Below are 26,324 nucleotides of genomic sequence, written 5' to 3' on the forward strand. Positions count from 1 at the left end.
CCAACCATTTAACCACTTAGAACACTTCAGTTGCCTTATAATGGACTGGGAAACTGTTTTTGACAATAAAGAAAACTGGTGCAAAGGAAAAATGGTGCAGTTACCCATGGCAACCAATGAGATTTAATGTTATCCAAAAATTTTTAAAGAATCAATGGTAAATAAAAACAGATATGACTGATTGCCATGGACAACTACTTCACTTTTACGTTGCACCGTCTTATTACATTTCTGCCGATGTGTTCAGCAGACATTCATCAGAAGGAAAAAAAGGAGGAGAAAATGTTAACTAAATATATAAGTACACCCTTAAAAACAGTGCGGAAAGCAGAGTGGATTAAGCAGGAAGAAGGACAACAGCTTCCTTTAGCTTTCACATTTTGAAGATACTTTTGGCTTTGACTCAAAAAAACTGCAACTGAAAATCCAGCTTTTCTGCACTGATAGGCCGTAGCCTGAGGCGGATTTCATTCTAACTATACATTTTGAGGACTATATAAAAAAAAAAAAATTGGATGTTGTAAATCCTATTTTCATGTTGTATCAGTGTTCAATCCAGATGTTGTCTTTATTTTTCAGCATCACCTAGAAATATGACTTTTATAAATGGACAGCATATGGATGATGCTTATTTGAAGGACCCATGGACCTGGCCGAGACCAGAGCAAAAAAAGAAAAATAAAGCACATACCACAATTCTCTTCTCCCTGCCTGTAAGACTGTGAAAAACTACAGACATGCGTATAGGTTTCCCTTTGGGGGGTCCTCAAGACTCCCCGAATGGAATACCAAACTCAGATGTGAACCAGGCCTAAGTTTTAATGTACCAATTATATCTATTTGAAGTGCTCCTCCCCTCTCCTCATTAATGTAATGGGTTCGTGTGGTATTTCAATTAATTACAGAGAGTACACAGAAAAGTAGTGACTGTGAAAGATCTGTCTCTAGAATCAAGGCACAGCTATTCTGATTATATGGCATACTCCATGTGGGCTAAATAACCTGCAGGACTATGAAAAAGTTTTTCCCCCTTACACATTTTTTTTTTCTTCTTTCATGTTTATCATACTTACATTTCTCAGATTATCAAACAAACTTCAATTTCAGACAAACATAACCTGAGTGAATATAAAATACAGTTTTTCAATGATAATTTAATTTATTAAGGGCTAAAAAAAGATATCCCAAGCAACCTGGCCCTATGTGCAAAAAGTAATTGCCCTCTAAGGGTCCATTCACATGGAGGAAAATGGCGCTTTATTTGGCGATGAATTTTCCACGCTGAAAAAAAAAGCCTCCCTTTGATTTCAATGTGTTCTGCGCGGAAAACGGAACCCATTGAAGTCAATAGGAGGCTTTATTTCCGTGCGGATTCTGAAGCGAGTTATCGCGCCAGAATCAGCGCCAACTTCCTCCGTGTGAATGCTCCCATAGGCTGCTTTTTTTTTGCGGCCGCAAAATTGCGCGTGCAAAATTACGCACGTTATACGCCCATAACGACCCATTGAAATGAATGGGATCTGTTTTGAGCACTCACATTCTGACACGTGTATACGTGCCAGAATGCGCGCTCGTAAACTCCGTGTGAACTGGCCCTTACAATTTGGTTCGCTCATCTCTAGCCCCTACATAGTCTGTTAATATCCCTAGTGAATGGAAACAGGGATCACAATGTCTTATCCATTTACTCATAAATTTCCAGTAGGAATAACTGAGGAATGGTGCAACACAGAGATATGCAAAAAGAGGTTTTAGATTGTTATAGTATGTCATAGTACAGTCAGAAGAGCTGCAGGTCCTCTTTAAATTGCATAGTAGAGAGCTTTGTAACTAGCAATTTTCTGATTTATTCAATAGAAATCAGGGATCAAAGTATTGTAGCCATAAAACAAACACTAAAATCCATCAATACCGCAGTCATGTAAAACCGCCTTTACGACCTTTCAAAGTGAGAGTGATACTAACCCTGCTCTGACTGTGCACTGGTTCAGATTTCACACTGTTGCTGTGTAGTATTTGCCAACAGAACAGAGGAAAAGTTTTCACAAGTCTGTATTCAGCCAAGGAAATGCTGACAAAGCCTGTTGCAATGACTGTCAGGACACAATGACAGCCTCTGTTAATGGTGTATGACAACTATAGGATGCCATAAATGGTGCCCGGCTCTGGTACAAGTGAGGGGAATTCCCTGGTGGTTATTACTGGAACTCTCATATAAGGACTATGGGTAAGGAATATGCAAATAAGACATCACTGGTGAAAAAAGGATTTTGCTACTACCGCCATTTTCTTGAAGGTAGCAGCCTATATACTAATACATGGTTTTCATGCTTTACTTTAATGGTATGCCCATACAAGACACACAGGCAGTGGATTAGCTACCACGTATTCTGTATGTGGTGAATCTGAGGCAATGCACAGCAGCAAAGTGGGTGAGACTTAGATGGGTTTTAAACTGATGACCTAGCCTTAGAGAGGACATCAATTGAAGATCACAGTGGGTCCAACACACAGCACCCTTGCGCATAAGAAGTAGCTTGAAGTTTGAAGTAGCAGTGGCACTTCACAGATCATCATTTTCATCGGTCATATGATCTGATCGACACTCAGTCCCATTCAAATGAATGGGCTGAGCTGAAATTCCAAGCACAGCCACCAACAGTAATCCCTTGGCCCACGTGCCCTTAAGGGGCTCTACTAGCTCCCTGCTGTTTTATTAATAGTTTGTGACTGGCTGAATTAGCTAGTAACTTACCGATCCCTGTTCGTGTCCATGGCCTCATCCACTTGGGAATGGGAATCGATAAGTTAATGTAGACGGTTCTCCAAGCTTCAGTGATCCAGATGTATTTTTATCAACTGGATTGGCATGACTGGCATCCAGACCCAGTTCTGCTACTGGCAGAGCAGGAACATATAACCTATTCGGTATCTGTATCACTAATATACATAAACAAAAGAGAAGGAATTTAATCAAAAAGAATTTTTATCAAAAATATTCAGAGAGAACAAATTGCGTTAAATACAATTAAAATCGCATCGACATGTGAGTGGGGGGTCACAAATGAAGCCCAAAAATTGTCACTATACAACAATATATAGAAGTACTGTGGTACTAGAACATGACAATATAAACACTATGAGTATATTCAAAAGCTGTTGACCACCGCAGTTAAAATGATCTACAATGGGTAAATATAACCTGTATGATGGTCTGATGATCTCATAGTATCCATACTGACATATTAACAATAGATAAAAAATATACTGAGGGTAGTACAGACTGACTGTGGTGCGGTATAATGGACTGGAATAGGGGAGTATAAACCACGACGGATTAATGAGCAATCTAATAAGAATACCAAGACATGTCCAGCCATACACACATGTAAATAGACACAGAAGTATTACCTCATATATTGTGGTGGAAAACCGGATATATTATAAACAAGGCCATATTAATGAAAGATGATCCCAATAAAGCTGTAAAGGGTATGCTTACCACTGAGACCCCCACTCAGAGCCCCGACACGTGTTTCGCACCCTGCTTCGTCAGGGAGCTCCAAGGAGGAAGCATCCCAAATAGCACAAACCCATTGCGGATTTCCCACAATGGAAAATCAGTAATATATCTATCCCATGTGTTGTCAGCCTTAAGGCCCCTTCACACTACGGATACGCTGACTGATTCTGAACGTTAAAACACGTTCAGAAGCAGCGCGTATAAAGCAGATCCCATTCATATCAATGGGAGCCGGCATACGAGCGCTCCCCATTGAAATTGGAAGCGCTCGTGTGTATGGCTTGGAATGAGCCGAACGAGCCGTACATGCGAGCGCTTCCCATTCACTTCAATGAGAGCGCTCGTAGAGAAAAAAGCAGCCCATTCATTTCAATGGGGAGTGCTCGTATGCCGGCTCTCATTGAAATGAATGGGATCTGCTTTATATGCGCTGATTCTGAACGTATTTTAACGTTCAGAATGAGTCAGTGTATCCGTAGTGTGAAGGGGCCCTTAGGTTGGCTTCATATAAGCATATTTAAGGGTGCGTTCACACAATGTAAAATGGAGCGTGATCTGGCACGTATACGGCGTGTCAGAGTTTGAGCGCTCAAAAAGATCCCATTGATTTCAATGGGAGTTATGAGCGTATACGCCGTGTTATTTTGCGTATACGCTCGTAACTCCCATTGAAATCAATGGGATCTTTTTGAGCACTCAAACTGACATGCCATATACGTGCCAGATCACGCTCCATTTTACATCGTGTGAACGCACCCTTAGTCTGTAAGCTACAGACCAGATGATGACCATATTACCTTGACCAACACTAAGCAAAGACCTGGACATCCTGGAAGCACAGACATCTATGATGCTAGGAATCCCTGCCTCTGTGTGGGACTGAATACTAGATTACAGTGCAAGACAGCAGAGCCAAGCAGGGACTCCTAACATTATAGGGGGTCTATCAGCAGATTTACGGGTTATGAGCTAAAGATATTCCTGAATAACATTTAAAAAGGCTATTCAAGTGCTGCTATTAGTGTGTAAAAAGACCCCCCCCCATTTTTGTTAATTACCTTGGCAATCAAAATGTAAATTATCTGGATCGTGCACAGTGGGCGTTTCTGCACCCCTTAGCATCATAGCTTCTGGACGCCCATAGCTGCCACAAAGTTCCCCCTCCTCCTGCTTATTCATGTCGGTTTCTATTAAACGCACGTGCCTACGCAGTAGCGCTCCCTCCGGCATACTACTGCACACGCTCCAGCACCATTTTCCCACAGAGACCATTGCGAGCTGGAGCATGCGCAGTAGAGCGTTGGAGGGAGCGCTAGTGCGCACACATGTGCTTTCAATAGATTTTAATAGAAATTGACGTGAATAAGCAGGAGGAGGAGGGCTTGGAGGCAGCGGTGGGCATGCAGAAGCTATGACGCTAAGGGGTGCACGATCCAGCTAATTTTCATATCGATTATCAAGGTAATTAACAAAAACGGGGGGGGGTCTTTTTACACACTAATAGCAGCACCTGAATAGCCTTTTTAAATGTTATTCAGGAATATCTTTAGCTCCTAACCTGTAAATCTGCTGATAGAGCCCCTTTATAGTTTAATCCAGGAAATACGGCCGATATCTACTCTGTATTTTACAGACCAAATCTGCCCCTGTAAATCCGGCCTTAGGCTGGGATACCACATGATGTAGAATAGAAGGATCAATAACTTCTAGCAGAAAAAGACCCTCTAGTCTACCACTAATCTGCTACAGAGGATGAGAGTCCAACATCATCTCATTTACATACTACAATGAAAATGTCAATGTATTTCTATGTTGTCCTGCTGCGAAATTCAACAGGCCAGAAAACTCAAACCTGCTGGATTCTGGTCACAGGTTTAAAGCTGTGGGATACGCATAAAACTGTGCAAAAAATTACCTAATTTCAGGCCAAGACTACAAGTTGCAAGTTCATTGTGGGTTAGTTCATGGTGGAATCCTTGGGCAGCTAAGGGCTCGTTCACATCTGCGCCCCGGTCTCCGTTTTGCAGGTTTCCGTTTCCTACCTGAAACTAGACAGGAGACGGAAACCTGCAGTCATTTTTCAAACCCATTCATTTGAATGAGATTGAAAAGTGTCCGGCCATGAGCACCAGTGAGCGTTTTGTTCTCTCCGCGACTAAACAGTTTTTTGGGTTTTTTTAAACGGACACAAAGTCGGACATGCAGGACTTTATGTCCGGTTAAAAAAAAATACGGTTTCGCTGCGGAGAGCACAAAACGCTCACTGATGCTCATGGCCGGACACTGTCTGCCAGATTTCTGTCTTTTCTCGGCAGACGGAAACCTGAAAACGGAGATCAGGGCAGGTGTGAACGGGCCCTAACCTGTAGCAATGAGGTGGATGGGGTTTAAACAAATCCTGTCCAAAGCTTGGGGCACAAATGTTTCAGGCTGTGGGATTGTACCCCGCAGCATTTCAATCATTGCTGTGACTTCAGCTGAGTTTTTATACCTTTCCAATGCAAATATTGTAAACTGCTCTAGCAGCAGGGCTTAAACGTACGTGGACATTCCACATAAGACCGCCAAGTGTAGCCATAGCCTAAGGCCCGGTTCACATCTAGGTTTGGGCCATTCTGTTCCCCTAGCCACATGAAATATGCAAGCAGCACTTTTCTCTGCCTTTTTCGTGCGGAAACCATACAGACCCCATTATAGTCTATGGGGTCCGTGGGTTTCCTTAGGTAATTGCTTTTTTATGCAGATAGGTTTCCGTTCGGGGTTCCCCAAACAGACTCCACAAACGGAAACCCGAATGCAGATGTGAACTGGGCCTTAGACACATTTGCCACAAAGGAATCCTGACAAACCCAGACCTATCCCACATATCCTCATCCTCAAGGTGTCTCTATACATGATGCTTTGCTCTTAATATAGCAGATCCACTTGGGCACAGAACTATGTTGTTTTCCGTCATATGTTTGATGTCGGAAACTAATCAGTGTAAAATGCAGAGAACTTCTTCAATCGCTTTTGTAATTCTGCATGGTTGAACATTTGAAATGAGTTTGTGCATTGCCCCCAGGCAATGATTCCGACTAGATTGGGGGGGAGAAAAAAAAAAACACAAAAAACATCAACCTCCTCTTCCCATTGTGGAAGTTTTATACCCAAGGGGAGGAAATAAAATGTGCCAGGGGATCACAAACACTGGAGACGGGAGGTGATCCTTATCAACAAGTTGGATATGACCTTAGCATGGTGACAATGTCAGGTCAGCTGGGGGAAGAGGAAGGAGAGAGACATCATCTAAATACAAATAAAAAGAAACAAGCAACAATCCTTCTAATAATTATCATCATCTGCTGCTTTTCTCTCTTCTGGCAAGAAACACTCCATCCATTTGCAGAAATTGCCTGGGGAAACCTTACATCAAAACTAATCACAACGATTAAAATCAGCTTTTCTGTGCAAGGGAAGAGTAATAAGCAAGTTGGAGGCTGGAGCTTTGACTACACACAGAAAATAAAATCAGCACCAATCCATGCTATATACTATAGTATGTATGTATTTGCAGCTATGTGTGTGTATACATGAGAGGGGCTAGGACTGGGGAGCCAGGCTAATTTCATTTCATCTTTTCTTCTGCAGATTGATTTAGACTGGAGGTAGAGGCATGAGCTAATTGTATCCTGATCCTTGCCTTGAGGGGTTTCAAAGCCCTGGAGCAACTATTCTCTGTATTTTGTTCTGTCTACCTTAGCCAAGCTATTGCATTTCTCTCTGGTGTAGCGAGCAGAGCAGATCGCTGGAAGAAATCAGGAGCAAGAAGCCACAAATAAGGGGAGAAATCCAGCAGAGCAGGGGGAAGTTGGGCAGCAGCAGCACACTGGCTCTTTCCATGTTCCAGGTAAGATCTGATGCTTGCAGCTTCTCTATTATGTGCTATGGAGGGGATGGCTGGGGACTTTAGGGCGCAACTTGCTTTTACGCATGTGCCAGGTTCCTGGTTAATCTTTTTTTCCCTTCCTTTCATCATCACCACTTCCTTGATGCACTCACTGGGAAATACGGCAGCGATCGGTGTCTGCGCTACCGCTGTGTGTGTATAGTGGGGGAGCTGGTGGTGCGCAGGGCATGGAGTGAGGGCAGTGCCAGGGCTGATCGCTACAGCTGGCTGCCCCTGGCTGTGCACGCCGGTGCCCTGCTCACACCTGATGAGAAACTCCAGTTACTTTGCAGTTCTTCTTCCTTCTTCCTCTTTTCGTTTGGCTTCCGATCTTCTCTGTACGAAAGACGCCATTGTGCTGCCGCAGATTTGTCCTCAGGGCATGGAGGGAGTTTTACTCTTATACGGCCAGGGTAAGGGTTGTAGTGCCCAGGAGACCCTTTAAGGGTGATGCCATGATGTGTCGCCGTCCTCCTGGAAGGGGTTAACCGCAGCCATTATCACCTTTCACAGCAGGCAAGACAACACCAAAGGGGCAGAGTGTTTATGAGGAAGGATGTTGTAGTTACCGCCGGGGGACACTAGAGGGCGGTGGGTGCTTGTCTGCTGGGAGATTGATCAAAGTGATGGCTTTGCCCTGTCTGCCTGGCATCTGTGTGGAAGTTGGAGAAGCCACGAGTTAATGAATCGGGATTTCTGAGGGAAAAAATGATGGATTTGTAGTGTAGAGAAGAGAGGATATCATGAGACATGTCATAGAATTAGTAATGTGATCCTATATGGAACCAGGTCAGGATACTGTGTCCTATGGATGCCTTGCTGTTGTCCTATTAGTAATGTACAATAGGCAGCACATCAGTGTAAGGCTATGTTCACATATCAGTCAGAATTTACCAGATACTTGACTTTTTTGTCCAATGATTTCCATTAAAATAATGGACACTTGACAGACCGCGTTCTAGTCGATGGGATCCGTCTGTGTCCGTCATTTCTTGTTATTCCGCTCTTGTGGTCCTTCCATGGATCAGAAGAAAAGACTTCCTGACGCTAGTGTGACCGTAGTGTAAAATACAAGTGTCTCAGGGACTGAGATTTCTCCTTCAGGTCACTTTAATGCTGAGATGAATAGGTTATATCCTCACAAGTCACCTTTAATTTATTTTCGCAGTTTTTGCTGTGTTTTTCTGTGTCTTTTTTTGTTCAAAAATGCTGCTTTCCGTAAGGTGGGACCTTAAAGGGTATGTTCACATGGAGGAAAAGGTCACGGAAACATTTTCCACTGTGTGAACGTTCTGCGCCACTTGCCGTGATGAAATGCCAACGCAGCATTGACATTCTGTTGTGGCGTCCCGCTCCTGTGTGGGCCGGAATGAATGGGCCGACACTGGATTGTGTCTCGAGCCGCGGACACCATGACTGATTCAGTCGCAGAATCTGCGGCAAGATAGGACTTACTACTAGCTAGTGGAAAAAAGAAGCGAGCGGCTCTCATTGAAGTCAATGGGAACCGTTTTTGGCAGCACATTTTAAGATGGATTCCGCTGCCAAAAAACTCCACATGAATTAGCCCAAAGAGGACCTTTCATGTCCTCCTGCAAATGTGGTTTTATATACCGCTAGAAAGCCGACAGTGCACTGAATTCAGCGCACTGTCGGCTTTCCCATTATATGTCCCCGGGCTGAGGATGTAGGGGGTGTTAGTTTTGGCACCGATCTCTGCCCACCATCAAAAGGGTGCTACTGACTGTCTATCTGGGCAATGAGGAAAGCCCCTTATGATAGTAATTGTCCATAAACTTGTACGGGGGGGGGGGGGGGGGGTCATTGCTCACAGCTCTGCGTCATCGCTGGACAGTAAGGAACGCCCCCTCTGACAGTACAGAGCTATGGACGAGTACTGTCGGGGGGGGGGGGGGGGGGGGTTGTTCCTCAAAGCTGACTGTCAGGGATGCCCTTCTGACTAGGGACAGAGATAGTTGCCAAAACTAACAACACTGATATCTACAGCCCGGGGACACATAGCAGGAAAGCCGACAGTGCACTAAATTCAATGCTCTGACAGCTTTCTAGCGGTAAATAAAGCTGCATGTACAGCAGGACCTGAAAGGCCCTCTTTAATCTGAAGCTGGGACCCCATGTAGCGAAAATGCAGTGGCTAAAAACACTGTTTTACATTCCCTTACCAAAGTGGACCTGATTCTGCCTGATCCTCTTCATATATTGTAGAAAATTTAAATAAGTTTCACTTTTGGGAAACTTTTATCAAGGGCTGTGGAAGTCGGGAGACTCGGGACTCTAAAGAAGTTACCAACTCCGGATTAAAAAATATCTATATTTTGAATTATATTATACAAATATTGCTATGGTAGAATTAATGAAATGCAGTTTGTCGGCCATTTACTTTCACAGGAATTAAGTCTCTGGGTTTTTTAATGAATTTGAGGATCTTTACTGCTTCTGAGTGACTATGGCTGTCAGTCATTTCTGAGGGAGTTAGAGTCAGGCTGAGATAAAAGTCAGAGTCGGAGTGGGTGGTTTTGCATACATATCCTAGTTTTTGTCCAGGTTCATAGCAGAATAAATTGGGACTGTGGAGAAGATGTATTTCTGAATATGTGAAATAACTGGTATACATGCCACGTGGTAAATTTATCTTGTTGTAGACACTTTTATGTCTCACTAAGGGCTCGTTCACATCTTCTCCCCGGTCTCTGTTTTGCAGGTTTCCGTTTCCTGCCCGAAACTGGATAGGAGATGGAAACCTGCAGGCATCTTTCAAACCCATCCATTTGAACGGGTTTGGAAAGTGTCCAGCCGTGAGCCGTGTCCGCCGGTGAGCGTTTTGTGCTCTCCACGATGAAACCGTTTTTTTTGTTTGTTTTTTTTAACTGGACACAAAGTCCTGCATGTCCGACTTTGTGTCCGATTAAAAAAAAAAAAAAAAAACGGTTTTGCCGCGGAGAGCACAAAACGCTCACTGGCGGTCATGGTCTGCCAGGTTTCCATCTTCTGTCAACAGAAGACAGAAACCTGGAAATGGAGATCGGGCGTAAGCAGTTTTGAGAAGTGTCTACAAAAGATGTGAATTACTCAAGATTTATTTATTTATTTTACCTCGTGCCATTACTTTGGTGCACCATGTTGGTGTAATGTCTTGTAGGTCAGCCAAGAAATGGCATTAAGAAAAGTCTCTAACATGTCTAAGAAGACCTGCCAAATTTCTCCTACAGCGCGCACCAGTGTGATAAATTTGGCTCAGTTTCTGCCTGTCTTGTCTAGTTTTATGCTGTCTAAATTTAGGACAGTGATAATAAATCTCCCCCAGAGTCTGTAGAAAGTATTCACCACCTCCTGGACATCTTCATGTTTTACTCAGTCAATTTAATTAGGCCTTTCAGATACTGATATAAAAAGACCCCTTAAAGCGGGGGCCACACGTTGTGGATTTTGTTACTTTTTTTGTGTGCCTGTCAGCAGTGGATTTAGCAGTAGAGAGAAGTAATAATCAGTTCCTTTATCTATCCCATTCATTTTGAAACCACTCGGGTAAAAAAACCCCAAAAAGCTGCAAAACCTGCAACAAAAAATGCAGCTTTTCCACAATGAGTAACCTCAACCTAATAGGGTTGCCCACTTTGGGCATCATAGTGTGAGGTTCCCTACTCATGAATTCCCCCTCTTAGCTATAGTAAAGAATCCCTTTAAAGGAAATGTGTCCCTGAAAATTGTCTATTTTTTTTAAACCAAGTTTTTATGTGCAACGTATTTTTTTTTTTTTTTCTGATTTTATTTTTTATTTTTAACATTCCAAACATGCAAAGTAGAGCTAGTAGGCGGAGCTGAGCAGTAGTTAGAAGCTGCAAATAGTGAAGCCCATTGATGGAAAGTCCGCCCCTAAAGCCCTTTTCTGCTCATTTGCAAAGAGATAAAAGGACGATTTTTACAAGAATGTCCTGAATAAGAAATACATTATTGTAAACTGTGCTGACAGCCCTACAAGGTACTGAGATTTTAGCTAGTCTCCTATGTAATATGCACATTTGTTGTTAAAATATTGAGTTTACCGTATATACTCGAGTATAAGTCGAGTTTTTCAGCACAGTTTTTGTGCTGAAAAAGTGCGCCTCGGCTTATACTCGCGTCAATACAGTAATTGAAAAATGTCACATGACTGGTCCGCAGTGAAAGACATCTGTGGGTGGCCGCTGGAGCAGCGATAGGTGAGTGGTGAGGCAGCGCTGCCTCCAGGACTGCCCCAAGATGTTTCCACAGCATCTTTTCTGCCTTGGAAACATCTTAAGGCGGCCCGAGAGACAGCGCTGCCTCACCGACCACCTATCGGCAGCAGCACTGTTCTAGCGGCCTCCCACAGATGTATTTCACTGCGGACCAGTGAAATTACCACAGGAGTACAGTAATTGACTCGACCGTATTGACTCACTGCAGCCGGTCTCCGCTCCAGACGTCTGGGGCATATCTGACAGGCCCAAAGCATTATGGTTTCAGTAGCAGCCTGTTCCCATACAGACCCAAAGCCTGTGCTAGCAGTAACAGGCTATTACTACTACCACAGGCTTTGGGCCTATATGGTAATATCCCAGACCACGTGACATCTGGGATATTACCATATAGGCCTGAATCCGGCTAGAATTAACATGAGCACAAACAGAATGTCATGCATTTTTCCCCCCTCGGCTTATACTCGAGTCAATAAGTTTTCCCCATTTTTAGGGGGGTCGGCTTATATTTGGGTCGACTTATACTCGAGTATATATGGTAATCGGTGTAGAAACTTGTGTCTGTTATTAGGAAAATTGATACAAAAAATTGTTAGCACCACAGCAAAAATGTTATCAATGTTAGAGCTGTAGTCGCTTCCATCAGCTGGGTATATGGCCAGGTGCTGGAACCCCAACCATACTGATGGCCTTTTGTATGGACATCTATATTTTGAAGTCCAGGAAAACCCCCTTAGGTCATCAGCATCAGCTCATGTGGGTCTGACAGCTGGAGAATGTGGGAAAAACCATGGCGGCAACACATTGCGGCTTCTCCCACAGCACCTTTTACAGAAGGTGAAATTCTTCCATCATACCTATAGGGAAACCGCTGGCGTTTCTGTAGGTATAATTGACATGCTGCAATTTATTTATTTATGTTTTTTTTACCATGGCATGTCCATTGTATCCACAGCGCTTATGCCATGTGGAGCCCTGGCCTTAGGCTGAGGCCACACATTGCAGAAAACAGTGTGTTTGTTGCAGATTTTGCTGTTTGTTTGTGTTTTTTTTAGCCAAAGTCAAGAATGGCTTCAAAATGAATGTAAAACATAAGGGAAGTACTTATTCTTTTCACTTCTGCTACATCCACTCCTGGCTTTGGTTTAGGAAAGAAAAAAAAAAAAAAAAAAAACGCTGAAAATTCTGCAATAAAAAATCCCACAGTTATTGTGCAATGTGTGACCTGATCCTCAGTCACCATAAAACTGTACGTCTTAGATTCTTTTCCATAAACTATGTAGTTATATACATTTGATTAACATTGAACCTGAACCTGCTCATTTCTGCATGACATCTAAGGTCTATGAGGCTATGGCCCCATGTTGCAGGTAAGCTCCCTCTACTGGTGGATGTGGACATTAGGAATATTCATGTTTCTTTGGATGTGTAAAAAGACAATGTCCAGAACTGTGTTGCATCCAGTTTCTTTTGGCAGTTTACTTATCTCAGATTGTTTAGGGAATATATATGTATATATAATGTTATGTTATTATTATAATAGAATTGTATCAACCATATATAATTAAAGGGGTTTCCTAATCTATGGGTTTCATCCACTCTCCTGTCTCTTCTCCCATCTACATTCTGGTTTCAGTGACGAATTGGTGGGTAGACTCCTCCTATGTAATGTACAAGACAAGCCTGCACAATAATGCTAAATACTTCTGCTCGGTGCACCTTGGGAATTGCCTGATCTGCTTGAGCCCCCATTTTCAGCTTTCTTACGGCACTTCAGGGCCTGTTAATCTTTGTTACAGGGTGGTGCTAGGTGGCAGACATAGATGAAAACTGCTGCAAAACTGGAGCAAGATTGTTCACTCTGCCTCTAATAGTCTGTACAACAGCAGACTATAGTATATAGGTGCTTTAGCAGCAGGGTGATACAGTGGCTCTGTGCTTAGCACTGTTGCTTTGCAGCACTGGGGTCCTGGGTTTAAAGCGGACCAAGCAAAGACATGTGCATGGAGTGTGCCTGTTCTCCCTGGTACTCCGCTTTCCTCCCACATGACAAAAATATTCTGCTATTTGAACCTAGTGGTTGTTGGGGATGAGGGCCTATACAGCGGCCACTAGCTCCCCTACCCCACAATGCTCCTAGCACTTTGAGACCCTTGTGTGAGAAAAGCCCATTACAAGTATTTGTCATTCTCATATAAGTGGTCTATTCTTTCTGTCGAGCAGGACAACAACATTGTAGTGCTAGTGTGAAACTAGACTAATGGTGCTGTTTTAACTGGAGAACCTTTTGTGTAACACAAGTTGCCCCAACATTCATCTGGTCACCAGTGCCCAATAAACGTCTCCGATTTATTGAAACATGGCGAGGTAAGAAGACCAGGTAAAAGTAAGAGCTGAATTGTCTCTTACTGAGTTAGAACCATTAATATAGGATTTGTATGGCCATACTGTCTGTGGAGTCTGGATGAGCCATAGTGGAAAAGTATATTTATGGTGACAATATTGTAATATTGTATATTATAGATAGTAATGTAAGCCTACCAATGCGTAAGGTGCACTGACTCTGTGGTCAATAGAGGAAGCTCCTAACCTGAATATACAGTCCTATGAAAAAGTTTGGGCCCCCCTATTAATCTTAATCATTTTTAGTTCTAAATATTTTGGTGTTTGCAGCAGCCATTTCAGTTTGATATATCTAATAACTGATGGACACAGTAATATTTCAGGATTGAAATGAGGTTTATTGTACTAACAGAAAATGTGCAATATGCAATAAACCAAAATTTAACCAGTGCAAAAGTATGGGCACCTCAACAGAAAAGTGACATTAATATTTAGTAGATCTTCCTTTTGCAAAGATAACAGTCTCTAGTCGCTTCCTGTAGCTTTTAATCAGTTCCTGGATCCTGGATGAAGGGATTTTGGACCATTCCTCTTTACAAAACAATTCGCGTTCAGTTCAGTTTGATGGTGGCCGAACATGGACAGCCCGCTTCCAATCATCCCACAGATGTTCAATGATATTCAGGTCTGGGGACTGGGATGGCCATTCCACAACATTGTCATTCTTCCTCTGCATGAATGCCTGAGTCGATTTGGAGCGGTGTTTTGGATTATTGTCTTGCTGAAATATCCATCGCCGGCGTAACTTCAACTTCGTCACTGATTCTTGAACATTATTCTCAAGAATCTGCTGATAGTGAGTGGAATCCATGCGACCCTCAACTTTAACAAGATTCCCGGTGCCGGCATTGGCCACACAGCCCCAAAGCATGATGGAACCTCCACCAAATATTACAGTGGGTAGCAAGTGTTTTTCTTGGAATGCTGTTTTTTTGGACACTATGCATAACGCCTTTTTGTATGACCAAACACCTCAATCTTTCATCAGTCCACAGGACCTTCTTCCAAAATGAAGCTGCCTTGTCCAAATGTGCTTTTGCATACCTCAGGCGACTCTGTTTGTGGCGTGCTTGCAGAAACAGCTTCTTTCTCATCACTCAACCATACAGCTTCTCCTTGTGCAAAGTGCGCTGTATTGTTGACCGATGCACAGCGACACCATCTGCAGCAAGATGATGCTGCAGCTCTTTGGAGGTGTCTGTGGATTGTCCTTGACTGTTCTCACCATTCTTCTTCTCTGCCTTTCTGATATTTTTCTTGGCCTGCCACTTCTGGGCCAAGTGGTCTTCCATTTCCTTACTATGTTCCTCACAGTGGACACTGACAGGTTAAATCTCTGAGACAACTTTTTGTATCCTTCCCCTGAACAACTATGTTGAACAATCTTTGTTTTCAGATCATTTGAGAGTTGCTTTGAGTAGCCCATGATGCCGCTCTTCAGAGGAGATTCAAATAGGAGAACAACTTACAATTGGCCACCTTAAATACCTTTCCTCATGATTGGATACAGCCGGCTATGAAGTGCAAAGCTCAGTGAGGTTACAAAACCAATTGTGTGCTTCAGTAAGTCAGTAAAAAGTAGTTAGGAGGATTCAAATCAATAAAATGATAAGGGTGCCCATACTTTTGCACCGGTCAAATTTTGGTTTAATGCATGTTGCACATTTTCTGTTAGTACAATAAACCTCATTTCACTCCTGAAATATTACTGTGTCCATCACTTATTAGATAGATCAGACTGACATGGCTGCTGCAAACACCAAAATATTTAGAACTAAAAATGATTAAGATTAATAGGGGTGCCCAAACTTTTTCATAGGACTGTATACACAGTATATTACTTCCATATGCTTTAGTAGTCTCTATTGGGAGGCCTTGCTCTTAAGACATGCACTGCAGCTATTAAAACCTTCTTAGAAATCCGTTCTTGAATATTTATATGTTTTGTCGAAAAAACGTTCTTTACCGATTTAATAGCTATTTCTTTCCAGTTCTTTTCTGCAATTTTAGACTGTGAATTTAGTTAAATTTTTCATTAGTATAATTTTTGTTTGTTAAAAATATTTTCCTACCGCTCATCACTTGAAAGATTAAAGTATTTAATTAACTGCTTTTATGTTAACATACATGATTTTAATTTTTTTAATCACTATGGAATAGTTTTCCTGAAATGAAAGCAGCAAATTTTTTTTTTCAAATCTACTGCAGTAACTTTGGTGTATTAATTATGCCCGGGGCACAAGACAGAATGTTCTCTTACTCTAGAGGGCCCTGTTACATCTGAAACTGTGAAATATCATCATTTGTTCAGCTCGCTCTTCTATCGTAGCCGTGTTTGAGAAAAAGGAATAGTTATTGTTTTCTTGCTGTTTTTCTTTTCATTTTTTTTTTACAAGAAAACATGCTTCTGCCCAGAGATTAACAAGCCCATGCAGCCACTGTTCAGTACAGAGCCTTATTGGTGGAAGGGGGTTTTATAAAAGTGACAAACATGGGGTTATAACATAAAATAAGATACTGTATATACTCAAGTATAAGCCGAATTTTTCAGCACGGTTTTTGTGCTGAAAAAGCCCCCCTCGGCTTATACTTGAGCCGCAAGAGTAATGATTAGAATCTCCCATAAAATAGTGAAAAAAAGGAGGCTTTAAAAAAATAAATAAAAGTTCTAAATCCCTCCTTTCCCTAGAATACATATAAAAGTAGAAAATGACTGTGAGACACATACACATTAGGTCTCCCTGTGTCTGAAAGTGCCCGGTCTACTGAATATAGGGGATCTGCAGTGCTCCTGTTCCGTCGGAAAGGGGTTAATAGGAGCACTGCAGATACCCTATATTCAGCCAGGCTGAATTCCAAGTGGGGGGGGGGGACCCAGTCCTCAAGCTCAGGGAAGGGGCAGACAGACAACCAAAACACCCCCTCCCCTTCCCCAGCATCTAATACACCCAAAAATTCCGTCCATTTTAATTTTTGAAATTTTCCAGTAGCTGCTGCATTTTCCCCCCTCGGCTTATACTCGAGTCAATAAGTTTTCCCAGTTTTTTTTGTGGTAAAATTAGGGGCCTCAGCTTATATTCGGGTCGGCTTATACTCAAGTATATACAGTAACTTTCCACTACTCCAGTTCAGGCACTGTGCCTAGATTCCCACTACTCTTCAGTTCCTGCTGTCTCTTCCCACCTGTCTGAGCAGAATCCCATGCCCATTTTGTAGTAAAAACCACAGTATGGACACGCAGCGATTTCCAAGACTGTCGTAGTTTTGGAAATCGCAGCAGGTCAATTATACCTACATAAATGTCAAAGGTTTCCCCATAGGTATAAATGAAACAGAAAGTCCGCAGAGTAAACCTGTGCGAACTTTCTGTCTAAAGCGCTGCAGTAAGAACCTCAAAGCGTTGCCACTCCGGTTTTTCGTGGGGCCTAAGCTTTAAAGGGAGTCTGTCAGGAAAAAAAAAATCATCATTAAACTCATCAGCACTCTTACTTTAAATGAGCATAAATAAATAAAAATACACAGTCCAGTCATATTAATGTGACCGCCGCCTACTTTTGACGTCAACGTTAAATAACCAATCTCAGAAGGAACGTATCAGCAGCCATCTGGGTGCGCTCATCATTGTGGAAGGTACGATGGATCAACACAAGTATACATCTATCCTTGCGGACCATGTTCACCCCTACATACGAATTGTGTTTCCTCAGGATGATGGCATCTACCAGCAGGACAATGCAATGTGTCATAAAGCTCGCAGTGTACGTGTGTGGTTTGAGGAGCACCAGGATGAGTTTACCGTACTCCCTTGGCCAGCAAATTCCCCGGACTTGAACCCAATTGAGAATCTGTGAGACCAATTTGATCGGTTTGTTCACACCATGGATGCTCAACCGCGTAACCTAGCGCAGCTGGCCATGGCACTGGAGTCAACATGGCTCAACATCCCAGTGACCATCATCACAACATCCCCTCTCTTCCTGCACATCTCGCAGCGGTCTGCTCTGCCAAAGATGGTTATTCTGGATTTTGACAGGTGGTCACATTAATGTGACTGGACTGTGTATATAATTTCACATGCAAATTTGCTGAGCGTGTATTGAATGCAGCTGAGCATTGCATCAAGACCTTTATCTCCTTGCAATACTCCTTCAGGAAAGAGTGACATGATCAGAGCTTACCTCTGGGAAAGAGGCACGGATCTGACGATTCTTCTCCAAAATGGCAGTCACCAGGAAAATGGCACCTTGATCGTGCTGGCACTAATCACATGCATTAGTGCCACCACTCAGCTGCTGAACAGCCACCATATCTAAGTACCTGCCATCCTCCGTAATAAGGTAATCAGCTGATTAACCGATCATGGCTGTCAGCCATTTATAAAGGAGTCAGAGCAGGAGTCGGTGGCAGAGTTGGTCAGTGTAAAAATAGGAAAAAGGAGGATTGAAAGCTCCCAGGCCTATCTGGCGTTCATTTATATTACAGGCTACTCTATACTGTCAGTTTGCAATGCATTGCAATTCATTAGCGTTGTAATGCATTGCATTAGTGATCAGACCCCCCTGGAGTTCAAGATGCATAGGAGTCTATTATCTACAGAAAAAATTAAATAAAAGGAACTAAAAATTAAAATAATCCGCCTTTCCCTATAATACATTATAAAGGTAAAAAAATAAAGTGAAACATATATACAAAAGGAAAATGTCTGGTCTAAAACTTCTAAAAAGATTTTTTCCGTACGGTGAACGCCATAATGGGGGGAAAAAAATTAAATGCTTTTTCGTTGTTTCGCCTCTATTGAAAAGCAATCGATAGACCTTCCCCAAAATCATCTAACTAAAAAGTACATCTCTCCCTGCAAAAAAACCCCTATGTGTCCTTGTACACAGAAATTTTAAAAAGCTACAGGTGTCAGAATATGGCATCTTCAAAAAAAAAAAAAAATTATTTTGCAGTTCTTTATTTTTTTTAAAGGGGTTAAAAAAATATATAAAACTATATACATTTGGTATCCCTGGCATCATACCAACCCATACCATACAGGTAACGTTCTACAGGACATGTAACAGGCAACAGTGTATGCCACAAAAACAAAGCCTATAAGGAAGTCACACAAACGCAGTTTTTCTCCAATTCCAACCCATTTTTAATTATTTTTTTTCTTTACAACCTCCCAGTACACTATACGGAATAGTAAATGGTCCTATTACAAAGTACAATTTGTCCCGCAAACATGAAGCCCTCATATAGCTCTGCAAATGGAAAAACAAAAAAAGTTATGGGGTTTGGACAGCAAGGAGTCAAAGACGAAAATAAAAAATAATGCCTGTGGCAGGAAGTGGTTAATTATACAATATTGATCATTTAAAATAATAATTTTATCTTGAAGCCAGCCTTACTCAGTAGATTTTTTCCAACTATATAGCCCTTATTTTAGCACATGCTAAGCAGATGATACTCTGAACTTTCTGATAAATTCTATACTGTCCCTCAAGATGGACTGTCAGCTAACTGAAGTATCAAATTACAGTTGTCATTAGAAGTCTACAGAGAGAGGAGGGGAAGTGCGAGAGTACAGACACAGAGGCTGCTGCAGCTAGTAGTAAGTTTAATCATCACTCCTCACCTGGTGTTTCTGAGTTGGTGAGAATTAAAGGGGCTCTATCAGCAAAATCATGTGATCTACTTACCCATCGTGCACAGTGGGCGGGCATTCAGGGTCCGCCGTCTTTTTCATCCACGCCTCCTCTTCCTGCGATGTCCTCGGGTCCTGTCTTCCTCTGGCGCTCACAAACTGACATTGCTAAAAAAAATGGCCTGGGCGCATGCGCAGTAGCATGCTGCTTCTACTACGGCTACTGCGCATGCGCCGAGGCCATTTTTTTTTTTTAGCAATGTCAGTTCGCGAGCACCAGAGGAAGACAGGACCCGATGACATTGCAGGAAGAGGAGGCATGGATGAAGAAGAAGAAGGCAGACCCTGAATGCCCGCCCAGCGTGCACGATGCGTAAGTAGATCACATTCTTTTTTAGGGTATTATTTTAAAACTGGGGGGGGGGGGGCAGTTTAATATAACTTTTGCTGATAGAGCCCCTTTAAAGTGCATAACCTCTTGTTTTCACCATGTACCGTGTATGGGAGTCATCACAGCAGCAAGTCCCCACCTACCAGCCCAGTGTTGAGGGGAAAACTTCTACAAAGAATTTAGAGTCAGATAATGACCAGAAATAGTTTTATTCCTAATGTACTGTACACACCTATGACACTATATACTCTGAAAAGTTATCTGAAACGTTAAAACATCTGAAAAAGTGTGCTTTATAAGGGCTTTCCAAGTTCATAGAAAATGTGGCCCAAGAAAGAGAATTGTATAAAATAACAAAAGAATCAATTTCTACCAGTTTAATCTCTACTGCTGTAGCACCACTGTCATTACTTGGCTGCAGAAATGTTGTCCTTGTCCACCCACCTGGCCGCTACTGACTTCAATGGCCTTATATCATACTGCTATGGTCAGTAATTGGCTGCAGTGGATATGTGATAGAAGGGAGCATGATCAACAGAGGCAAAGATGACTCTGGAACACTGATGCTGGAGAGGCAGGTAATCTAACAGACAAGGGTTAGTACTTAAAAAAAAAAAAATATATATATATATATATATATATATATATATATATATATATATATTAACTATGGCCCACAACTTTTCCTTTCTGGCGAGTTACTTATTTGGTTTTGTGTGGTTTTTTTTGTTTTTTTTTCTTGGCTACATTGCATATTAAAAGGAAGAAAAAAATACTATTTGACCCTTATGTCACATGGCTATCTTTCAAACAGTAAGGTTTGGACTTTTTTTTTTTTTTTTTTCTTTTCTTTCCCCCTTTTTTTCCCCCCCTTTTTTTCCGTCTTTTTTTTTCTCCCCTTTTTTATTTACCCCTTTTTTTTTTCCCTTTTTTTTTTATTTTTTTTCTCCAAGCTTTGACACCAGTTAGTTGTCAGTAGGCCATAGTAGGATTTAACAGTTTCCCTGCCAGTGTTGGAGCCAAATGGTGTCCACGTGTTTGTCAGAGTCTTCTGGTTAGCAAAATCATTGCCAACTGTTTGAGTGCAACCCCTTCAGTCTAAGAATCTCTGAACTTTCAAGGTCTGTCTCTGTATTACAGCATATTCGAGTTTAATGCAATTCCCAAATATATTCCAAAAAAGGCCCCTGCTACCTCTTTACCAGTCATTCATTATGTTAAAGGGGTTGTCCAGTAATCTGGCCTCAGTGGTGACGTGTGGCGAGGACTTATGCCAGGACAAGCTCCAGAGCGCCAAGGAGAGGTGAGTATAAATTTATTTAGTTTTTAATTATTTAACCTTCCCTGGCTCCTGTCCTAGGTCTAAGATTCCTTGATACTTTTTAATGTTTGGCATTACGTATGTAAAGCCTTTTGTTATGTATAGTGCCATGGAATTAATGCTGCTCTGAAAATAAATCAACTAAGTATTAAAAATAATAAATGATAAATATCTGAAAATCTCTGCCTACTCCTCTGGTGGCTTCATAATTTAGGATTCTGCCCCAGCCACTGTATGGTGCTTTTCATTCAGCATATTAATTATATCTTCACTTGATTTATTATTTATTTTCTAGACTATAAAAACAATTCCCAAACAGATATGGAAGGCTTCGGGAAGAAGGCGAGCTTGTTTATGTCCAACAGTTGGGAAAAGTTCTCTTTTTTTTTTCTCTAAGGCCTTCTTTATCTCTTCTCTGGATACAGTTGTGTTTCTGCTGCTTCCGGGGATATAAGGAGAAAGAGGGCTTGCATTATCCGCATATTCTTCTTTGCCTCTCAGGAAGAGGGTGAGAACAGTTATGCCTGAAAACTAGAGACAATCTTGGAGGACACAGACTGTGCGCCTCTGCACATAACAGGGACTGTGGCTATCACAACTGTTTCTCTCCAGCTTTACTGATATAAGAAGACTTAGAGCTGCTAAAGGAAACCAGCTGTGTAGTCAAAACTCCCTTAGGGTCCACGCTATGTTTTTTTTATTTTTTTTTATTTTGGTATGTTGACTTAATGTATCAGGACAAATTAATCAAAAAATAAATGTCTAAAATATGATGAATCAATTTGAAGCCCACAATATTACTATGATATACAATGCTTGCAGGAATAAGTATTACCTACATGAATGCGTAGTGTTTCTAAACTGCTCCAAATATTGTGTCCTAATATTTATATCTGCTCTGCGCCAGTCTATAACTGGCGCAGTGTAGACATGAATATTAGGACACTGGTATTATAGAAAGTCTATTTGGTTACTAGCATATGCCATCCTGGAAGTGAACGCATCTTTTTAGGTTAACATAAAATATTTCAACTAGATCCTATTAATATTATTGTGAGTTTGGATGTTTGTGGGTTTGGATGTTTGTACCTCAATCACGCAAAACCCGCTCCACCGATTTGGCTGAAATTTTCCACAAACATCAGAGCCGAGGGTGCGCTTGAACCCTTGTGCACCCTCGGCTCTGCTACATCAGAGCCGAGGGTGCGCTTGAACCCTTGTGCACACTCTGCTTCATCAAGCTAATAGAATGCATTGGCCAGCGCTGATTGAAGCAGAGCTGAATCTGTGTGCTTAGCTCAACTACTCCACCGGTGTAGTTGAGCTAAACACACACATTCAGCACTGCTTCATCACGCCAACAGAATGCATTGGCCAGCACTGATTGGCCAGAGTACGGAATTCGGCCAATCAGCGCTGGCCAATGCATTCTATTAGCGTGAACTGAGTTTGCACAGGGGTTCTAGTGCACCCTCGGCTCTGCTACATCAGATTGCTACATCTGATGTAGCAGTGCCGAGTGTGCATCAGATGTGTAGTTGAGCAGAACTGGCTCAGCACTGCTAAGTCTCTGCATTCGCATAGGAATGCATTGGCCAGCCTTCGGCCAATCAGCGCTGGCTCTGCCGGAGGAGGCGGAGTCTAAGGTCGGACCTGAATGGAGACTGGTGTGGAGCGATCTTAGACTCCGCCTCCTCCAGCAGAGCCAGCGCTGATTGGTCGAGTTCCGTACTCTGGCCAATCAGCACTGGCCAATGCATTTCTATGGGGAAAAGTTAGCTTGCGAAAATTGCAAACTGACAGGGATTTCCATGAAATAAAGTGACTTTTATGCCCCCAGACATGCTTCCCCTGCTGTCCCAGTGTCATTCCAGGGTGTTGGTATCATTTCCTGGGGTGTCATAGTGGACTTGGTGACCCTCCAGACACGAATTTGGGTTTCCCCCTTAACGAGTTTATGTTCCCCATAGACTATAATGGGGTTCGAAACCCATTCGAACACTCGAACAGTGAGCGGCTGTTCGAATCGAATTTCGAACCTCGAACATTTTAGTGTTCGCTCATCTCTAGCTGTAAAATATAGAGCAGCATTCAACACAAAAGTCTCATGTATTCTCAGAATTACAGCAAAAACAAGATACAAAGTTACATTTCATATCCCATACCTTATACACAGTACGAAAACCTTACCCGTGCCTGTATTTACCCACTTCTACAATCACCGCAGACAAAGTCGCGGGTACCAGCTAGTACTGCCATATTTGTGACTGTGATTATTCATTGTTCCTGTACAATGTATGGAATGTATGGACATCTTGTTCTGCACAAAGATAGGGAATGATTATAACAAAGATGGTTTCCAATATTTTTTTTTTCTCCATTTCTGGAGCTTCTGGACATATATACATTTGCTTCGGTTCAAATGTCACCATTTATAACTAGATTGATGGCCAGGCCGTCAGTCAGCCTGTATGTACATGCTTTGATTGACATGAATTATTGTCTGTCTTTGTAGACCTAGTTTTTGAAACCAATAAACCAGGTACTTTATCCTATTAATATTATAAAGGTGAAAGTTTGTGAGTTTGGATGTTTGTGTGTTTGGATGTTTGTTCCTCAATCACAGCCAAACGGCTGAATGGATTTTGGGGAAATTTCACACACAAACACACATATTTGCCAGGAAAAGGTAGTAGGCTACTTAAAATGTGGGTCACTCACCCCAAATCGCCACCGTGACCCTCCAAAGACCCCTCCAGGCTCGGCTGTAGAAGCTGGCATTCCACCAGCGCTGGTCTGTCCACGCACCTCCTATTGGTGCATGGCAGGCTGTGGGCGGGCTATAGAGCCAGGGCTGCGGCACCATAGGTTGGGGGCTGAATGTGGGCGTGCCGATTGAGCAGGGACACAGTGACAAGATGGCAGCAGCCCACATGGTCCCGAAGCCGCAGCTATACTAGGCCACCTGCACACATCGCGGACGGCTAAGGAGGAGGCTGCTGTACCCGACACTCCACATACAGGTCAGTGCAGCGGGGGGAGGGGGTGTCCCGGGAGAGGGTGTCCCAGGTGGGAGGGGGGTGTCCTCAGGGATCAACCACATTCCCCAGCTTCATGTCCCCCTCCTACATCGGCCCCAGTGTAGTAGCACTCACCTTGGCCACGCTTCCCCGCCGCTCTCTCCGCTCACTCAGTGCACATAGTTCTCGGGCTGCTGCCTGTGTGTGGCATATATGAAGCAGAGTGCGGCCCGGCGTCATAGCAACCTGACGCCGGGGCCTCATACACGCCACACACAGGCAGCAGCCCGAGAACTATGTGCACTGAGCAAGCAGAGAGCAGCGGCGAGGGAGCGTGGCCAAGGTGAGTGCTACTACACTGGGGCCGATGTAGGAGGGGACATGAAGCTGGGGGCAGAGATGGGGGGACAAGAAACTGGGGGCAGAGATGGGGGGACATGAAGCTGGGGACAGAGATGGGGGAACAAGAAACTGGGGGCAGATGAAGGGGGGACAAGAAACTGGGGGCAGAGATGGGGGGACATGAAGCTGAGGGCAGAGATAGGGGGGACAAGAAACTGGAGGCAGACATAGAGGGACAAAAAACTGCGGGCAGAGATGGGGGGACAAGAAACTGCGGGCAGAGATGGGGGGACAAGAAACTGGGGGCAGTGATGGGGGGACAAGAAACTGGGGGCAGAGATGGGGGGACAAGAAACTGGCGCTAGAGATGGGGGGGACAAGAAACTGGGGGCAGAGATGGGGGAACAAGAAACTGGGGCCAGAGATGGGGGGGCAAGAAACTGGGGCCAGAGATGGGGGGGCAAGAAACTGGGGCCAGAGATGGGGGGGCAAGAAACTGGGGCCAGAGATGGGGCAGACGAAGTCACGGGTAACTGCTAGTACAATATATATTAACTGTGAATAGTACATTTTGTTACTTCACAAAACTAAAGTGAAAGAACAAAAATAAAATCTAAATCAAACTGGGTATGACCAACCTTTGGAGGAGAAGTCCTGGAAGTTTGATGTGTCACATGACCCTCTTTCCATTGAAAAAACTAAAGTTGGATCCAAAATGGCCGAGTTCAAAATGGCTACCATCGTCACCACCCATCTTGAAAAGTTTTCCCCCTCTCATATGCTAATGTACCACAAACAGGAAGTAGATATCAACAACCGTTCCCATTTTATTTAGGTGTATCCATATAAATGGCCCACCCTGTACAAAATAATATTACTCAAGTAACTTGGACAAAGGGTGAATAGAACCTCCCTAAAGAATGTTGTACGGCTGCCACCCTGTTACAGAGCACATTACAGTGAAACACCATATCTTTGTTATATATGTCAGCTTTTGTAGATTTAGAGAAAAACAACTTCAAAGTGTCATACAAATGAGGCATTTGGTGTTCTGGGGATGGACCTTCAGCCTGGAATCCCTGTTCTTACTGCTCAAGAAGGATGGTTGGTGTCATAACAGTGGGAGGATCAACTCTCAATGCAAGGGGTGGTACTGGCAGGAGATAGAAGGGATCTAAGCAGTAAGAGCAGTGCTCCAGGAAGTTAAAGGTCCCCCCACACACACGCACACCCACAGTGCACCAACTGCCTCGTCTGCAGAAGAATTAAGAGCAGTTATTCTTCAAATCTACAAAAATGACAAATAATACAGAGCTATCTTGTTTGTCACTGTAATGTGTTCTGTAACCTGCTGACAGGTGAATATGCTTGGGGAGGTGGAAGTCCCCCTTTAATTACTGGTTAAGACCATACTATTACTGTACAGTATATAGCAGTCCATTCACATTAGGTAAAAATTGGCATAATTTAAGGATTTCTTGGAATCTCCAATGGTACACTATGTATAGTGGCAGTCCTTATGTATC

General features: G+C 42.9%; 1 protein-coding gene across 1 annotated transcript in view; it reads left to right on the forward strand.

Annotated features, from left to right (window-relative positions):
- Positions 1 to 7,205: 7,205 nt before the first annotated feature.
- Positions 7,206 to 26,324, forward strand: part of KCTD1 (potassium channel tetramerization domain containing 1) — a 101,096-nt gene continuing 81,977 nt past the window's right edge. The window contains exon 1 of the mRNA XM_075270601.1: positions 7,206 to 7,412. Within this exon, the coding sequence (XP_075126702.1) occupies positions 7,404 to 7,412 (9 nt within the window). The 5' untranslated portion in view covers positions 7,206 to 7,403. The remainder of the gene's footprint in view (positions 7,413 to 26,324) is intronic.

Source organism: Leptodactylus fuscus, chromosome 4 (genome assembly GCF_031893055.1).
Source record: "Leptodactylus fuscus isolate aLepFus1 chromosome 4, aLepFus1.hap2, whole genome shotgun sequence".
Taxonomy (NCBI): domain Eukaryota; kingdom Metazoa; phylum Chordata; class Amphibia; order Anura; family Leptodactylidae; genus Leptodactylus; species Leptodactylus fuscus.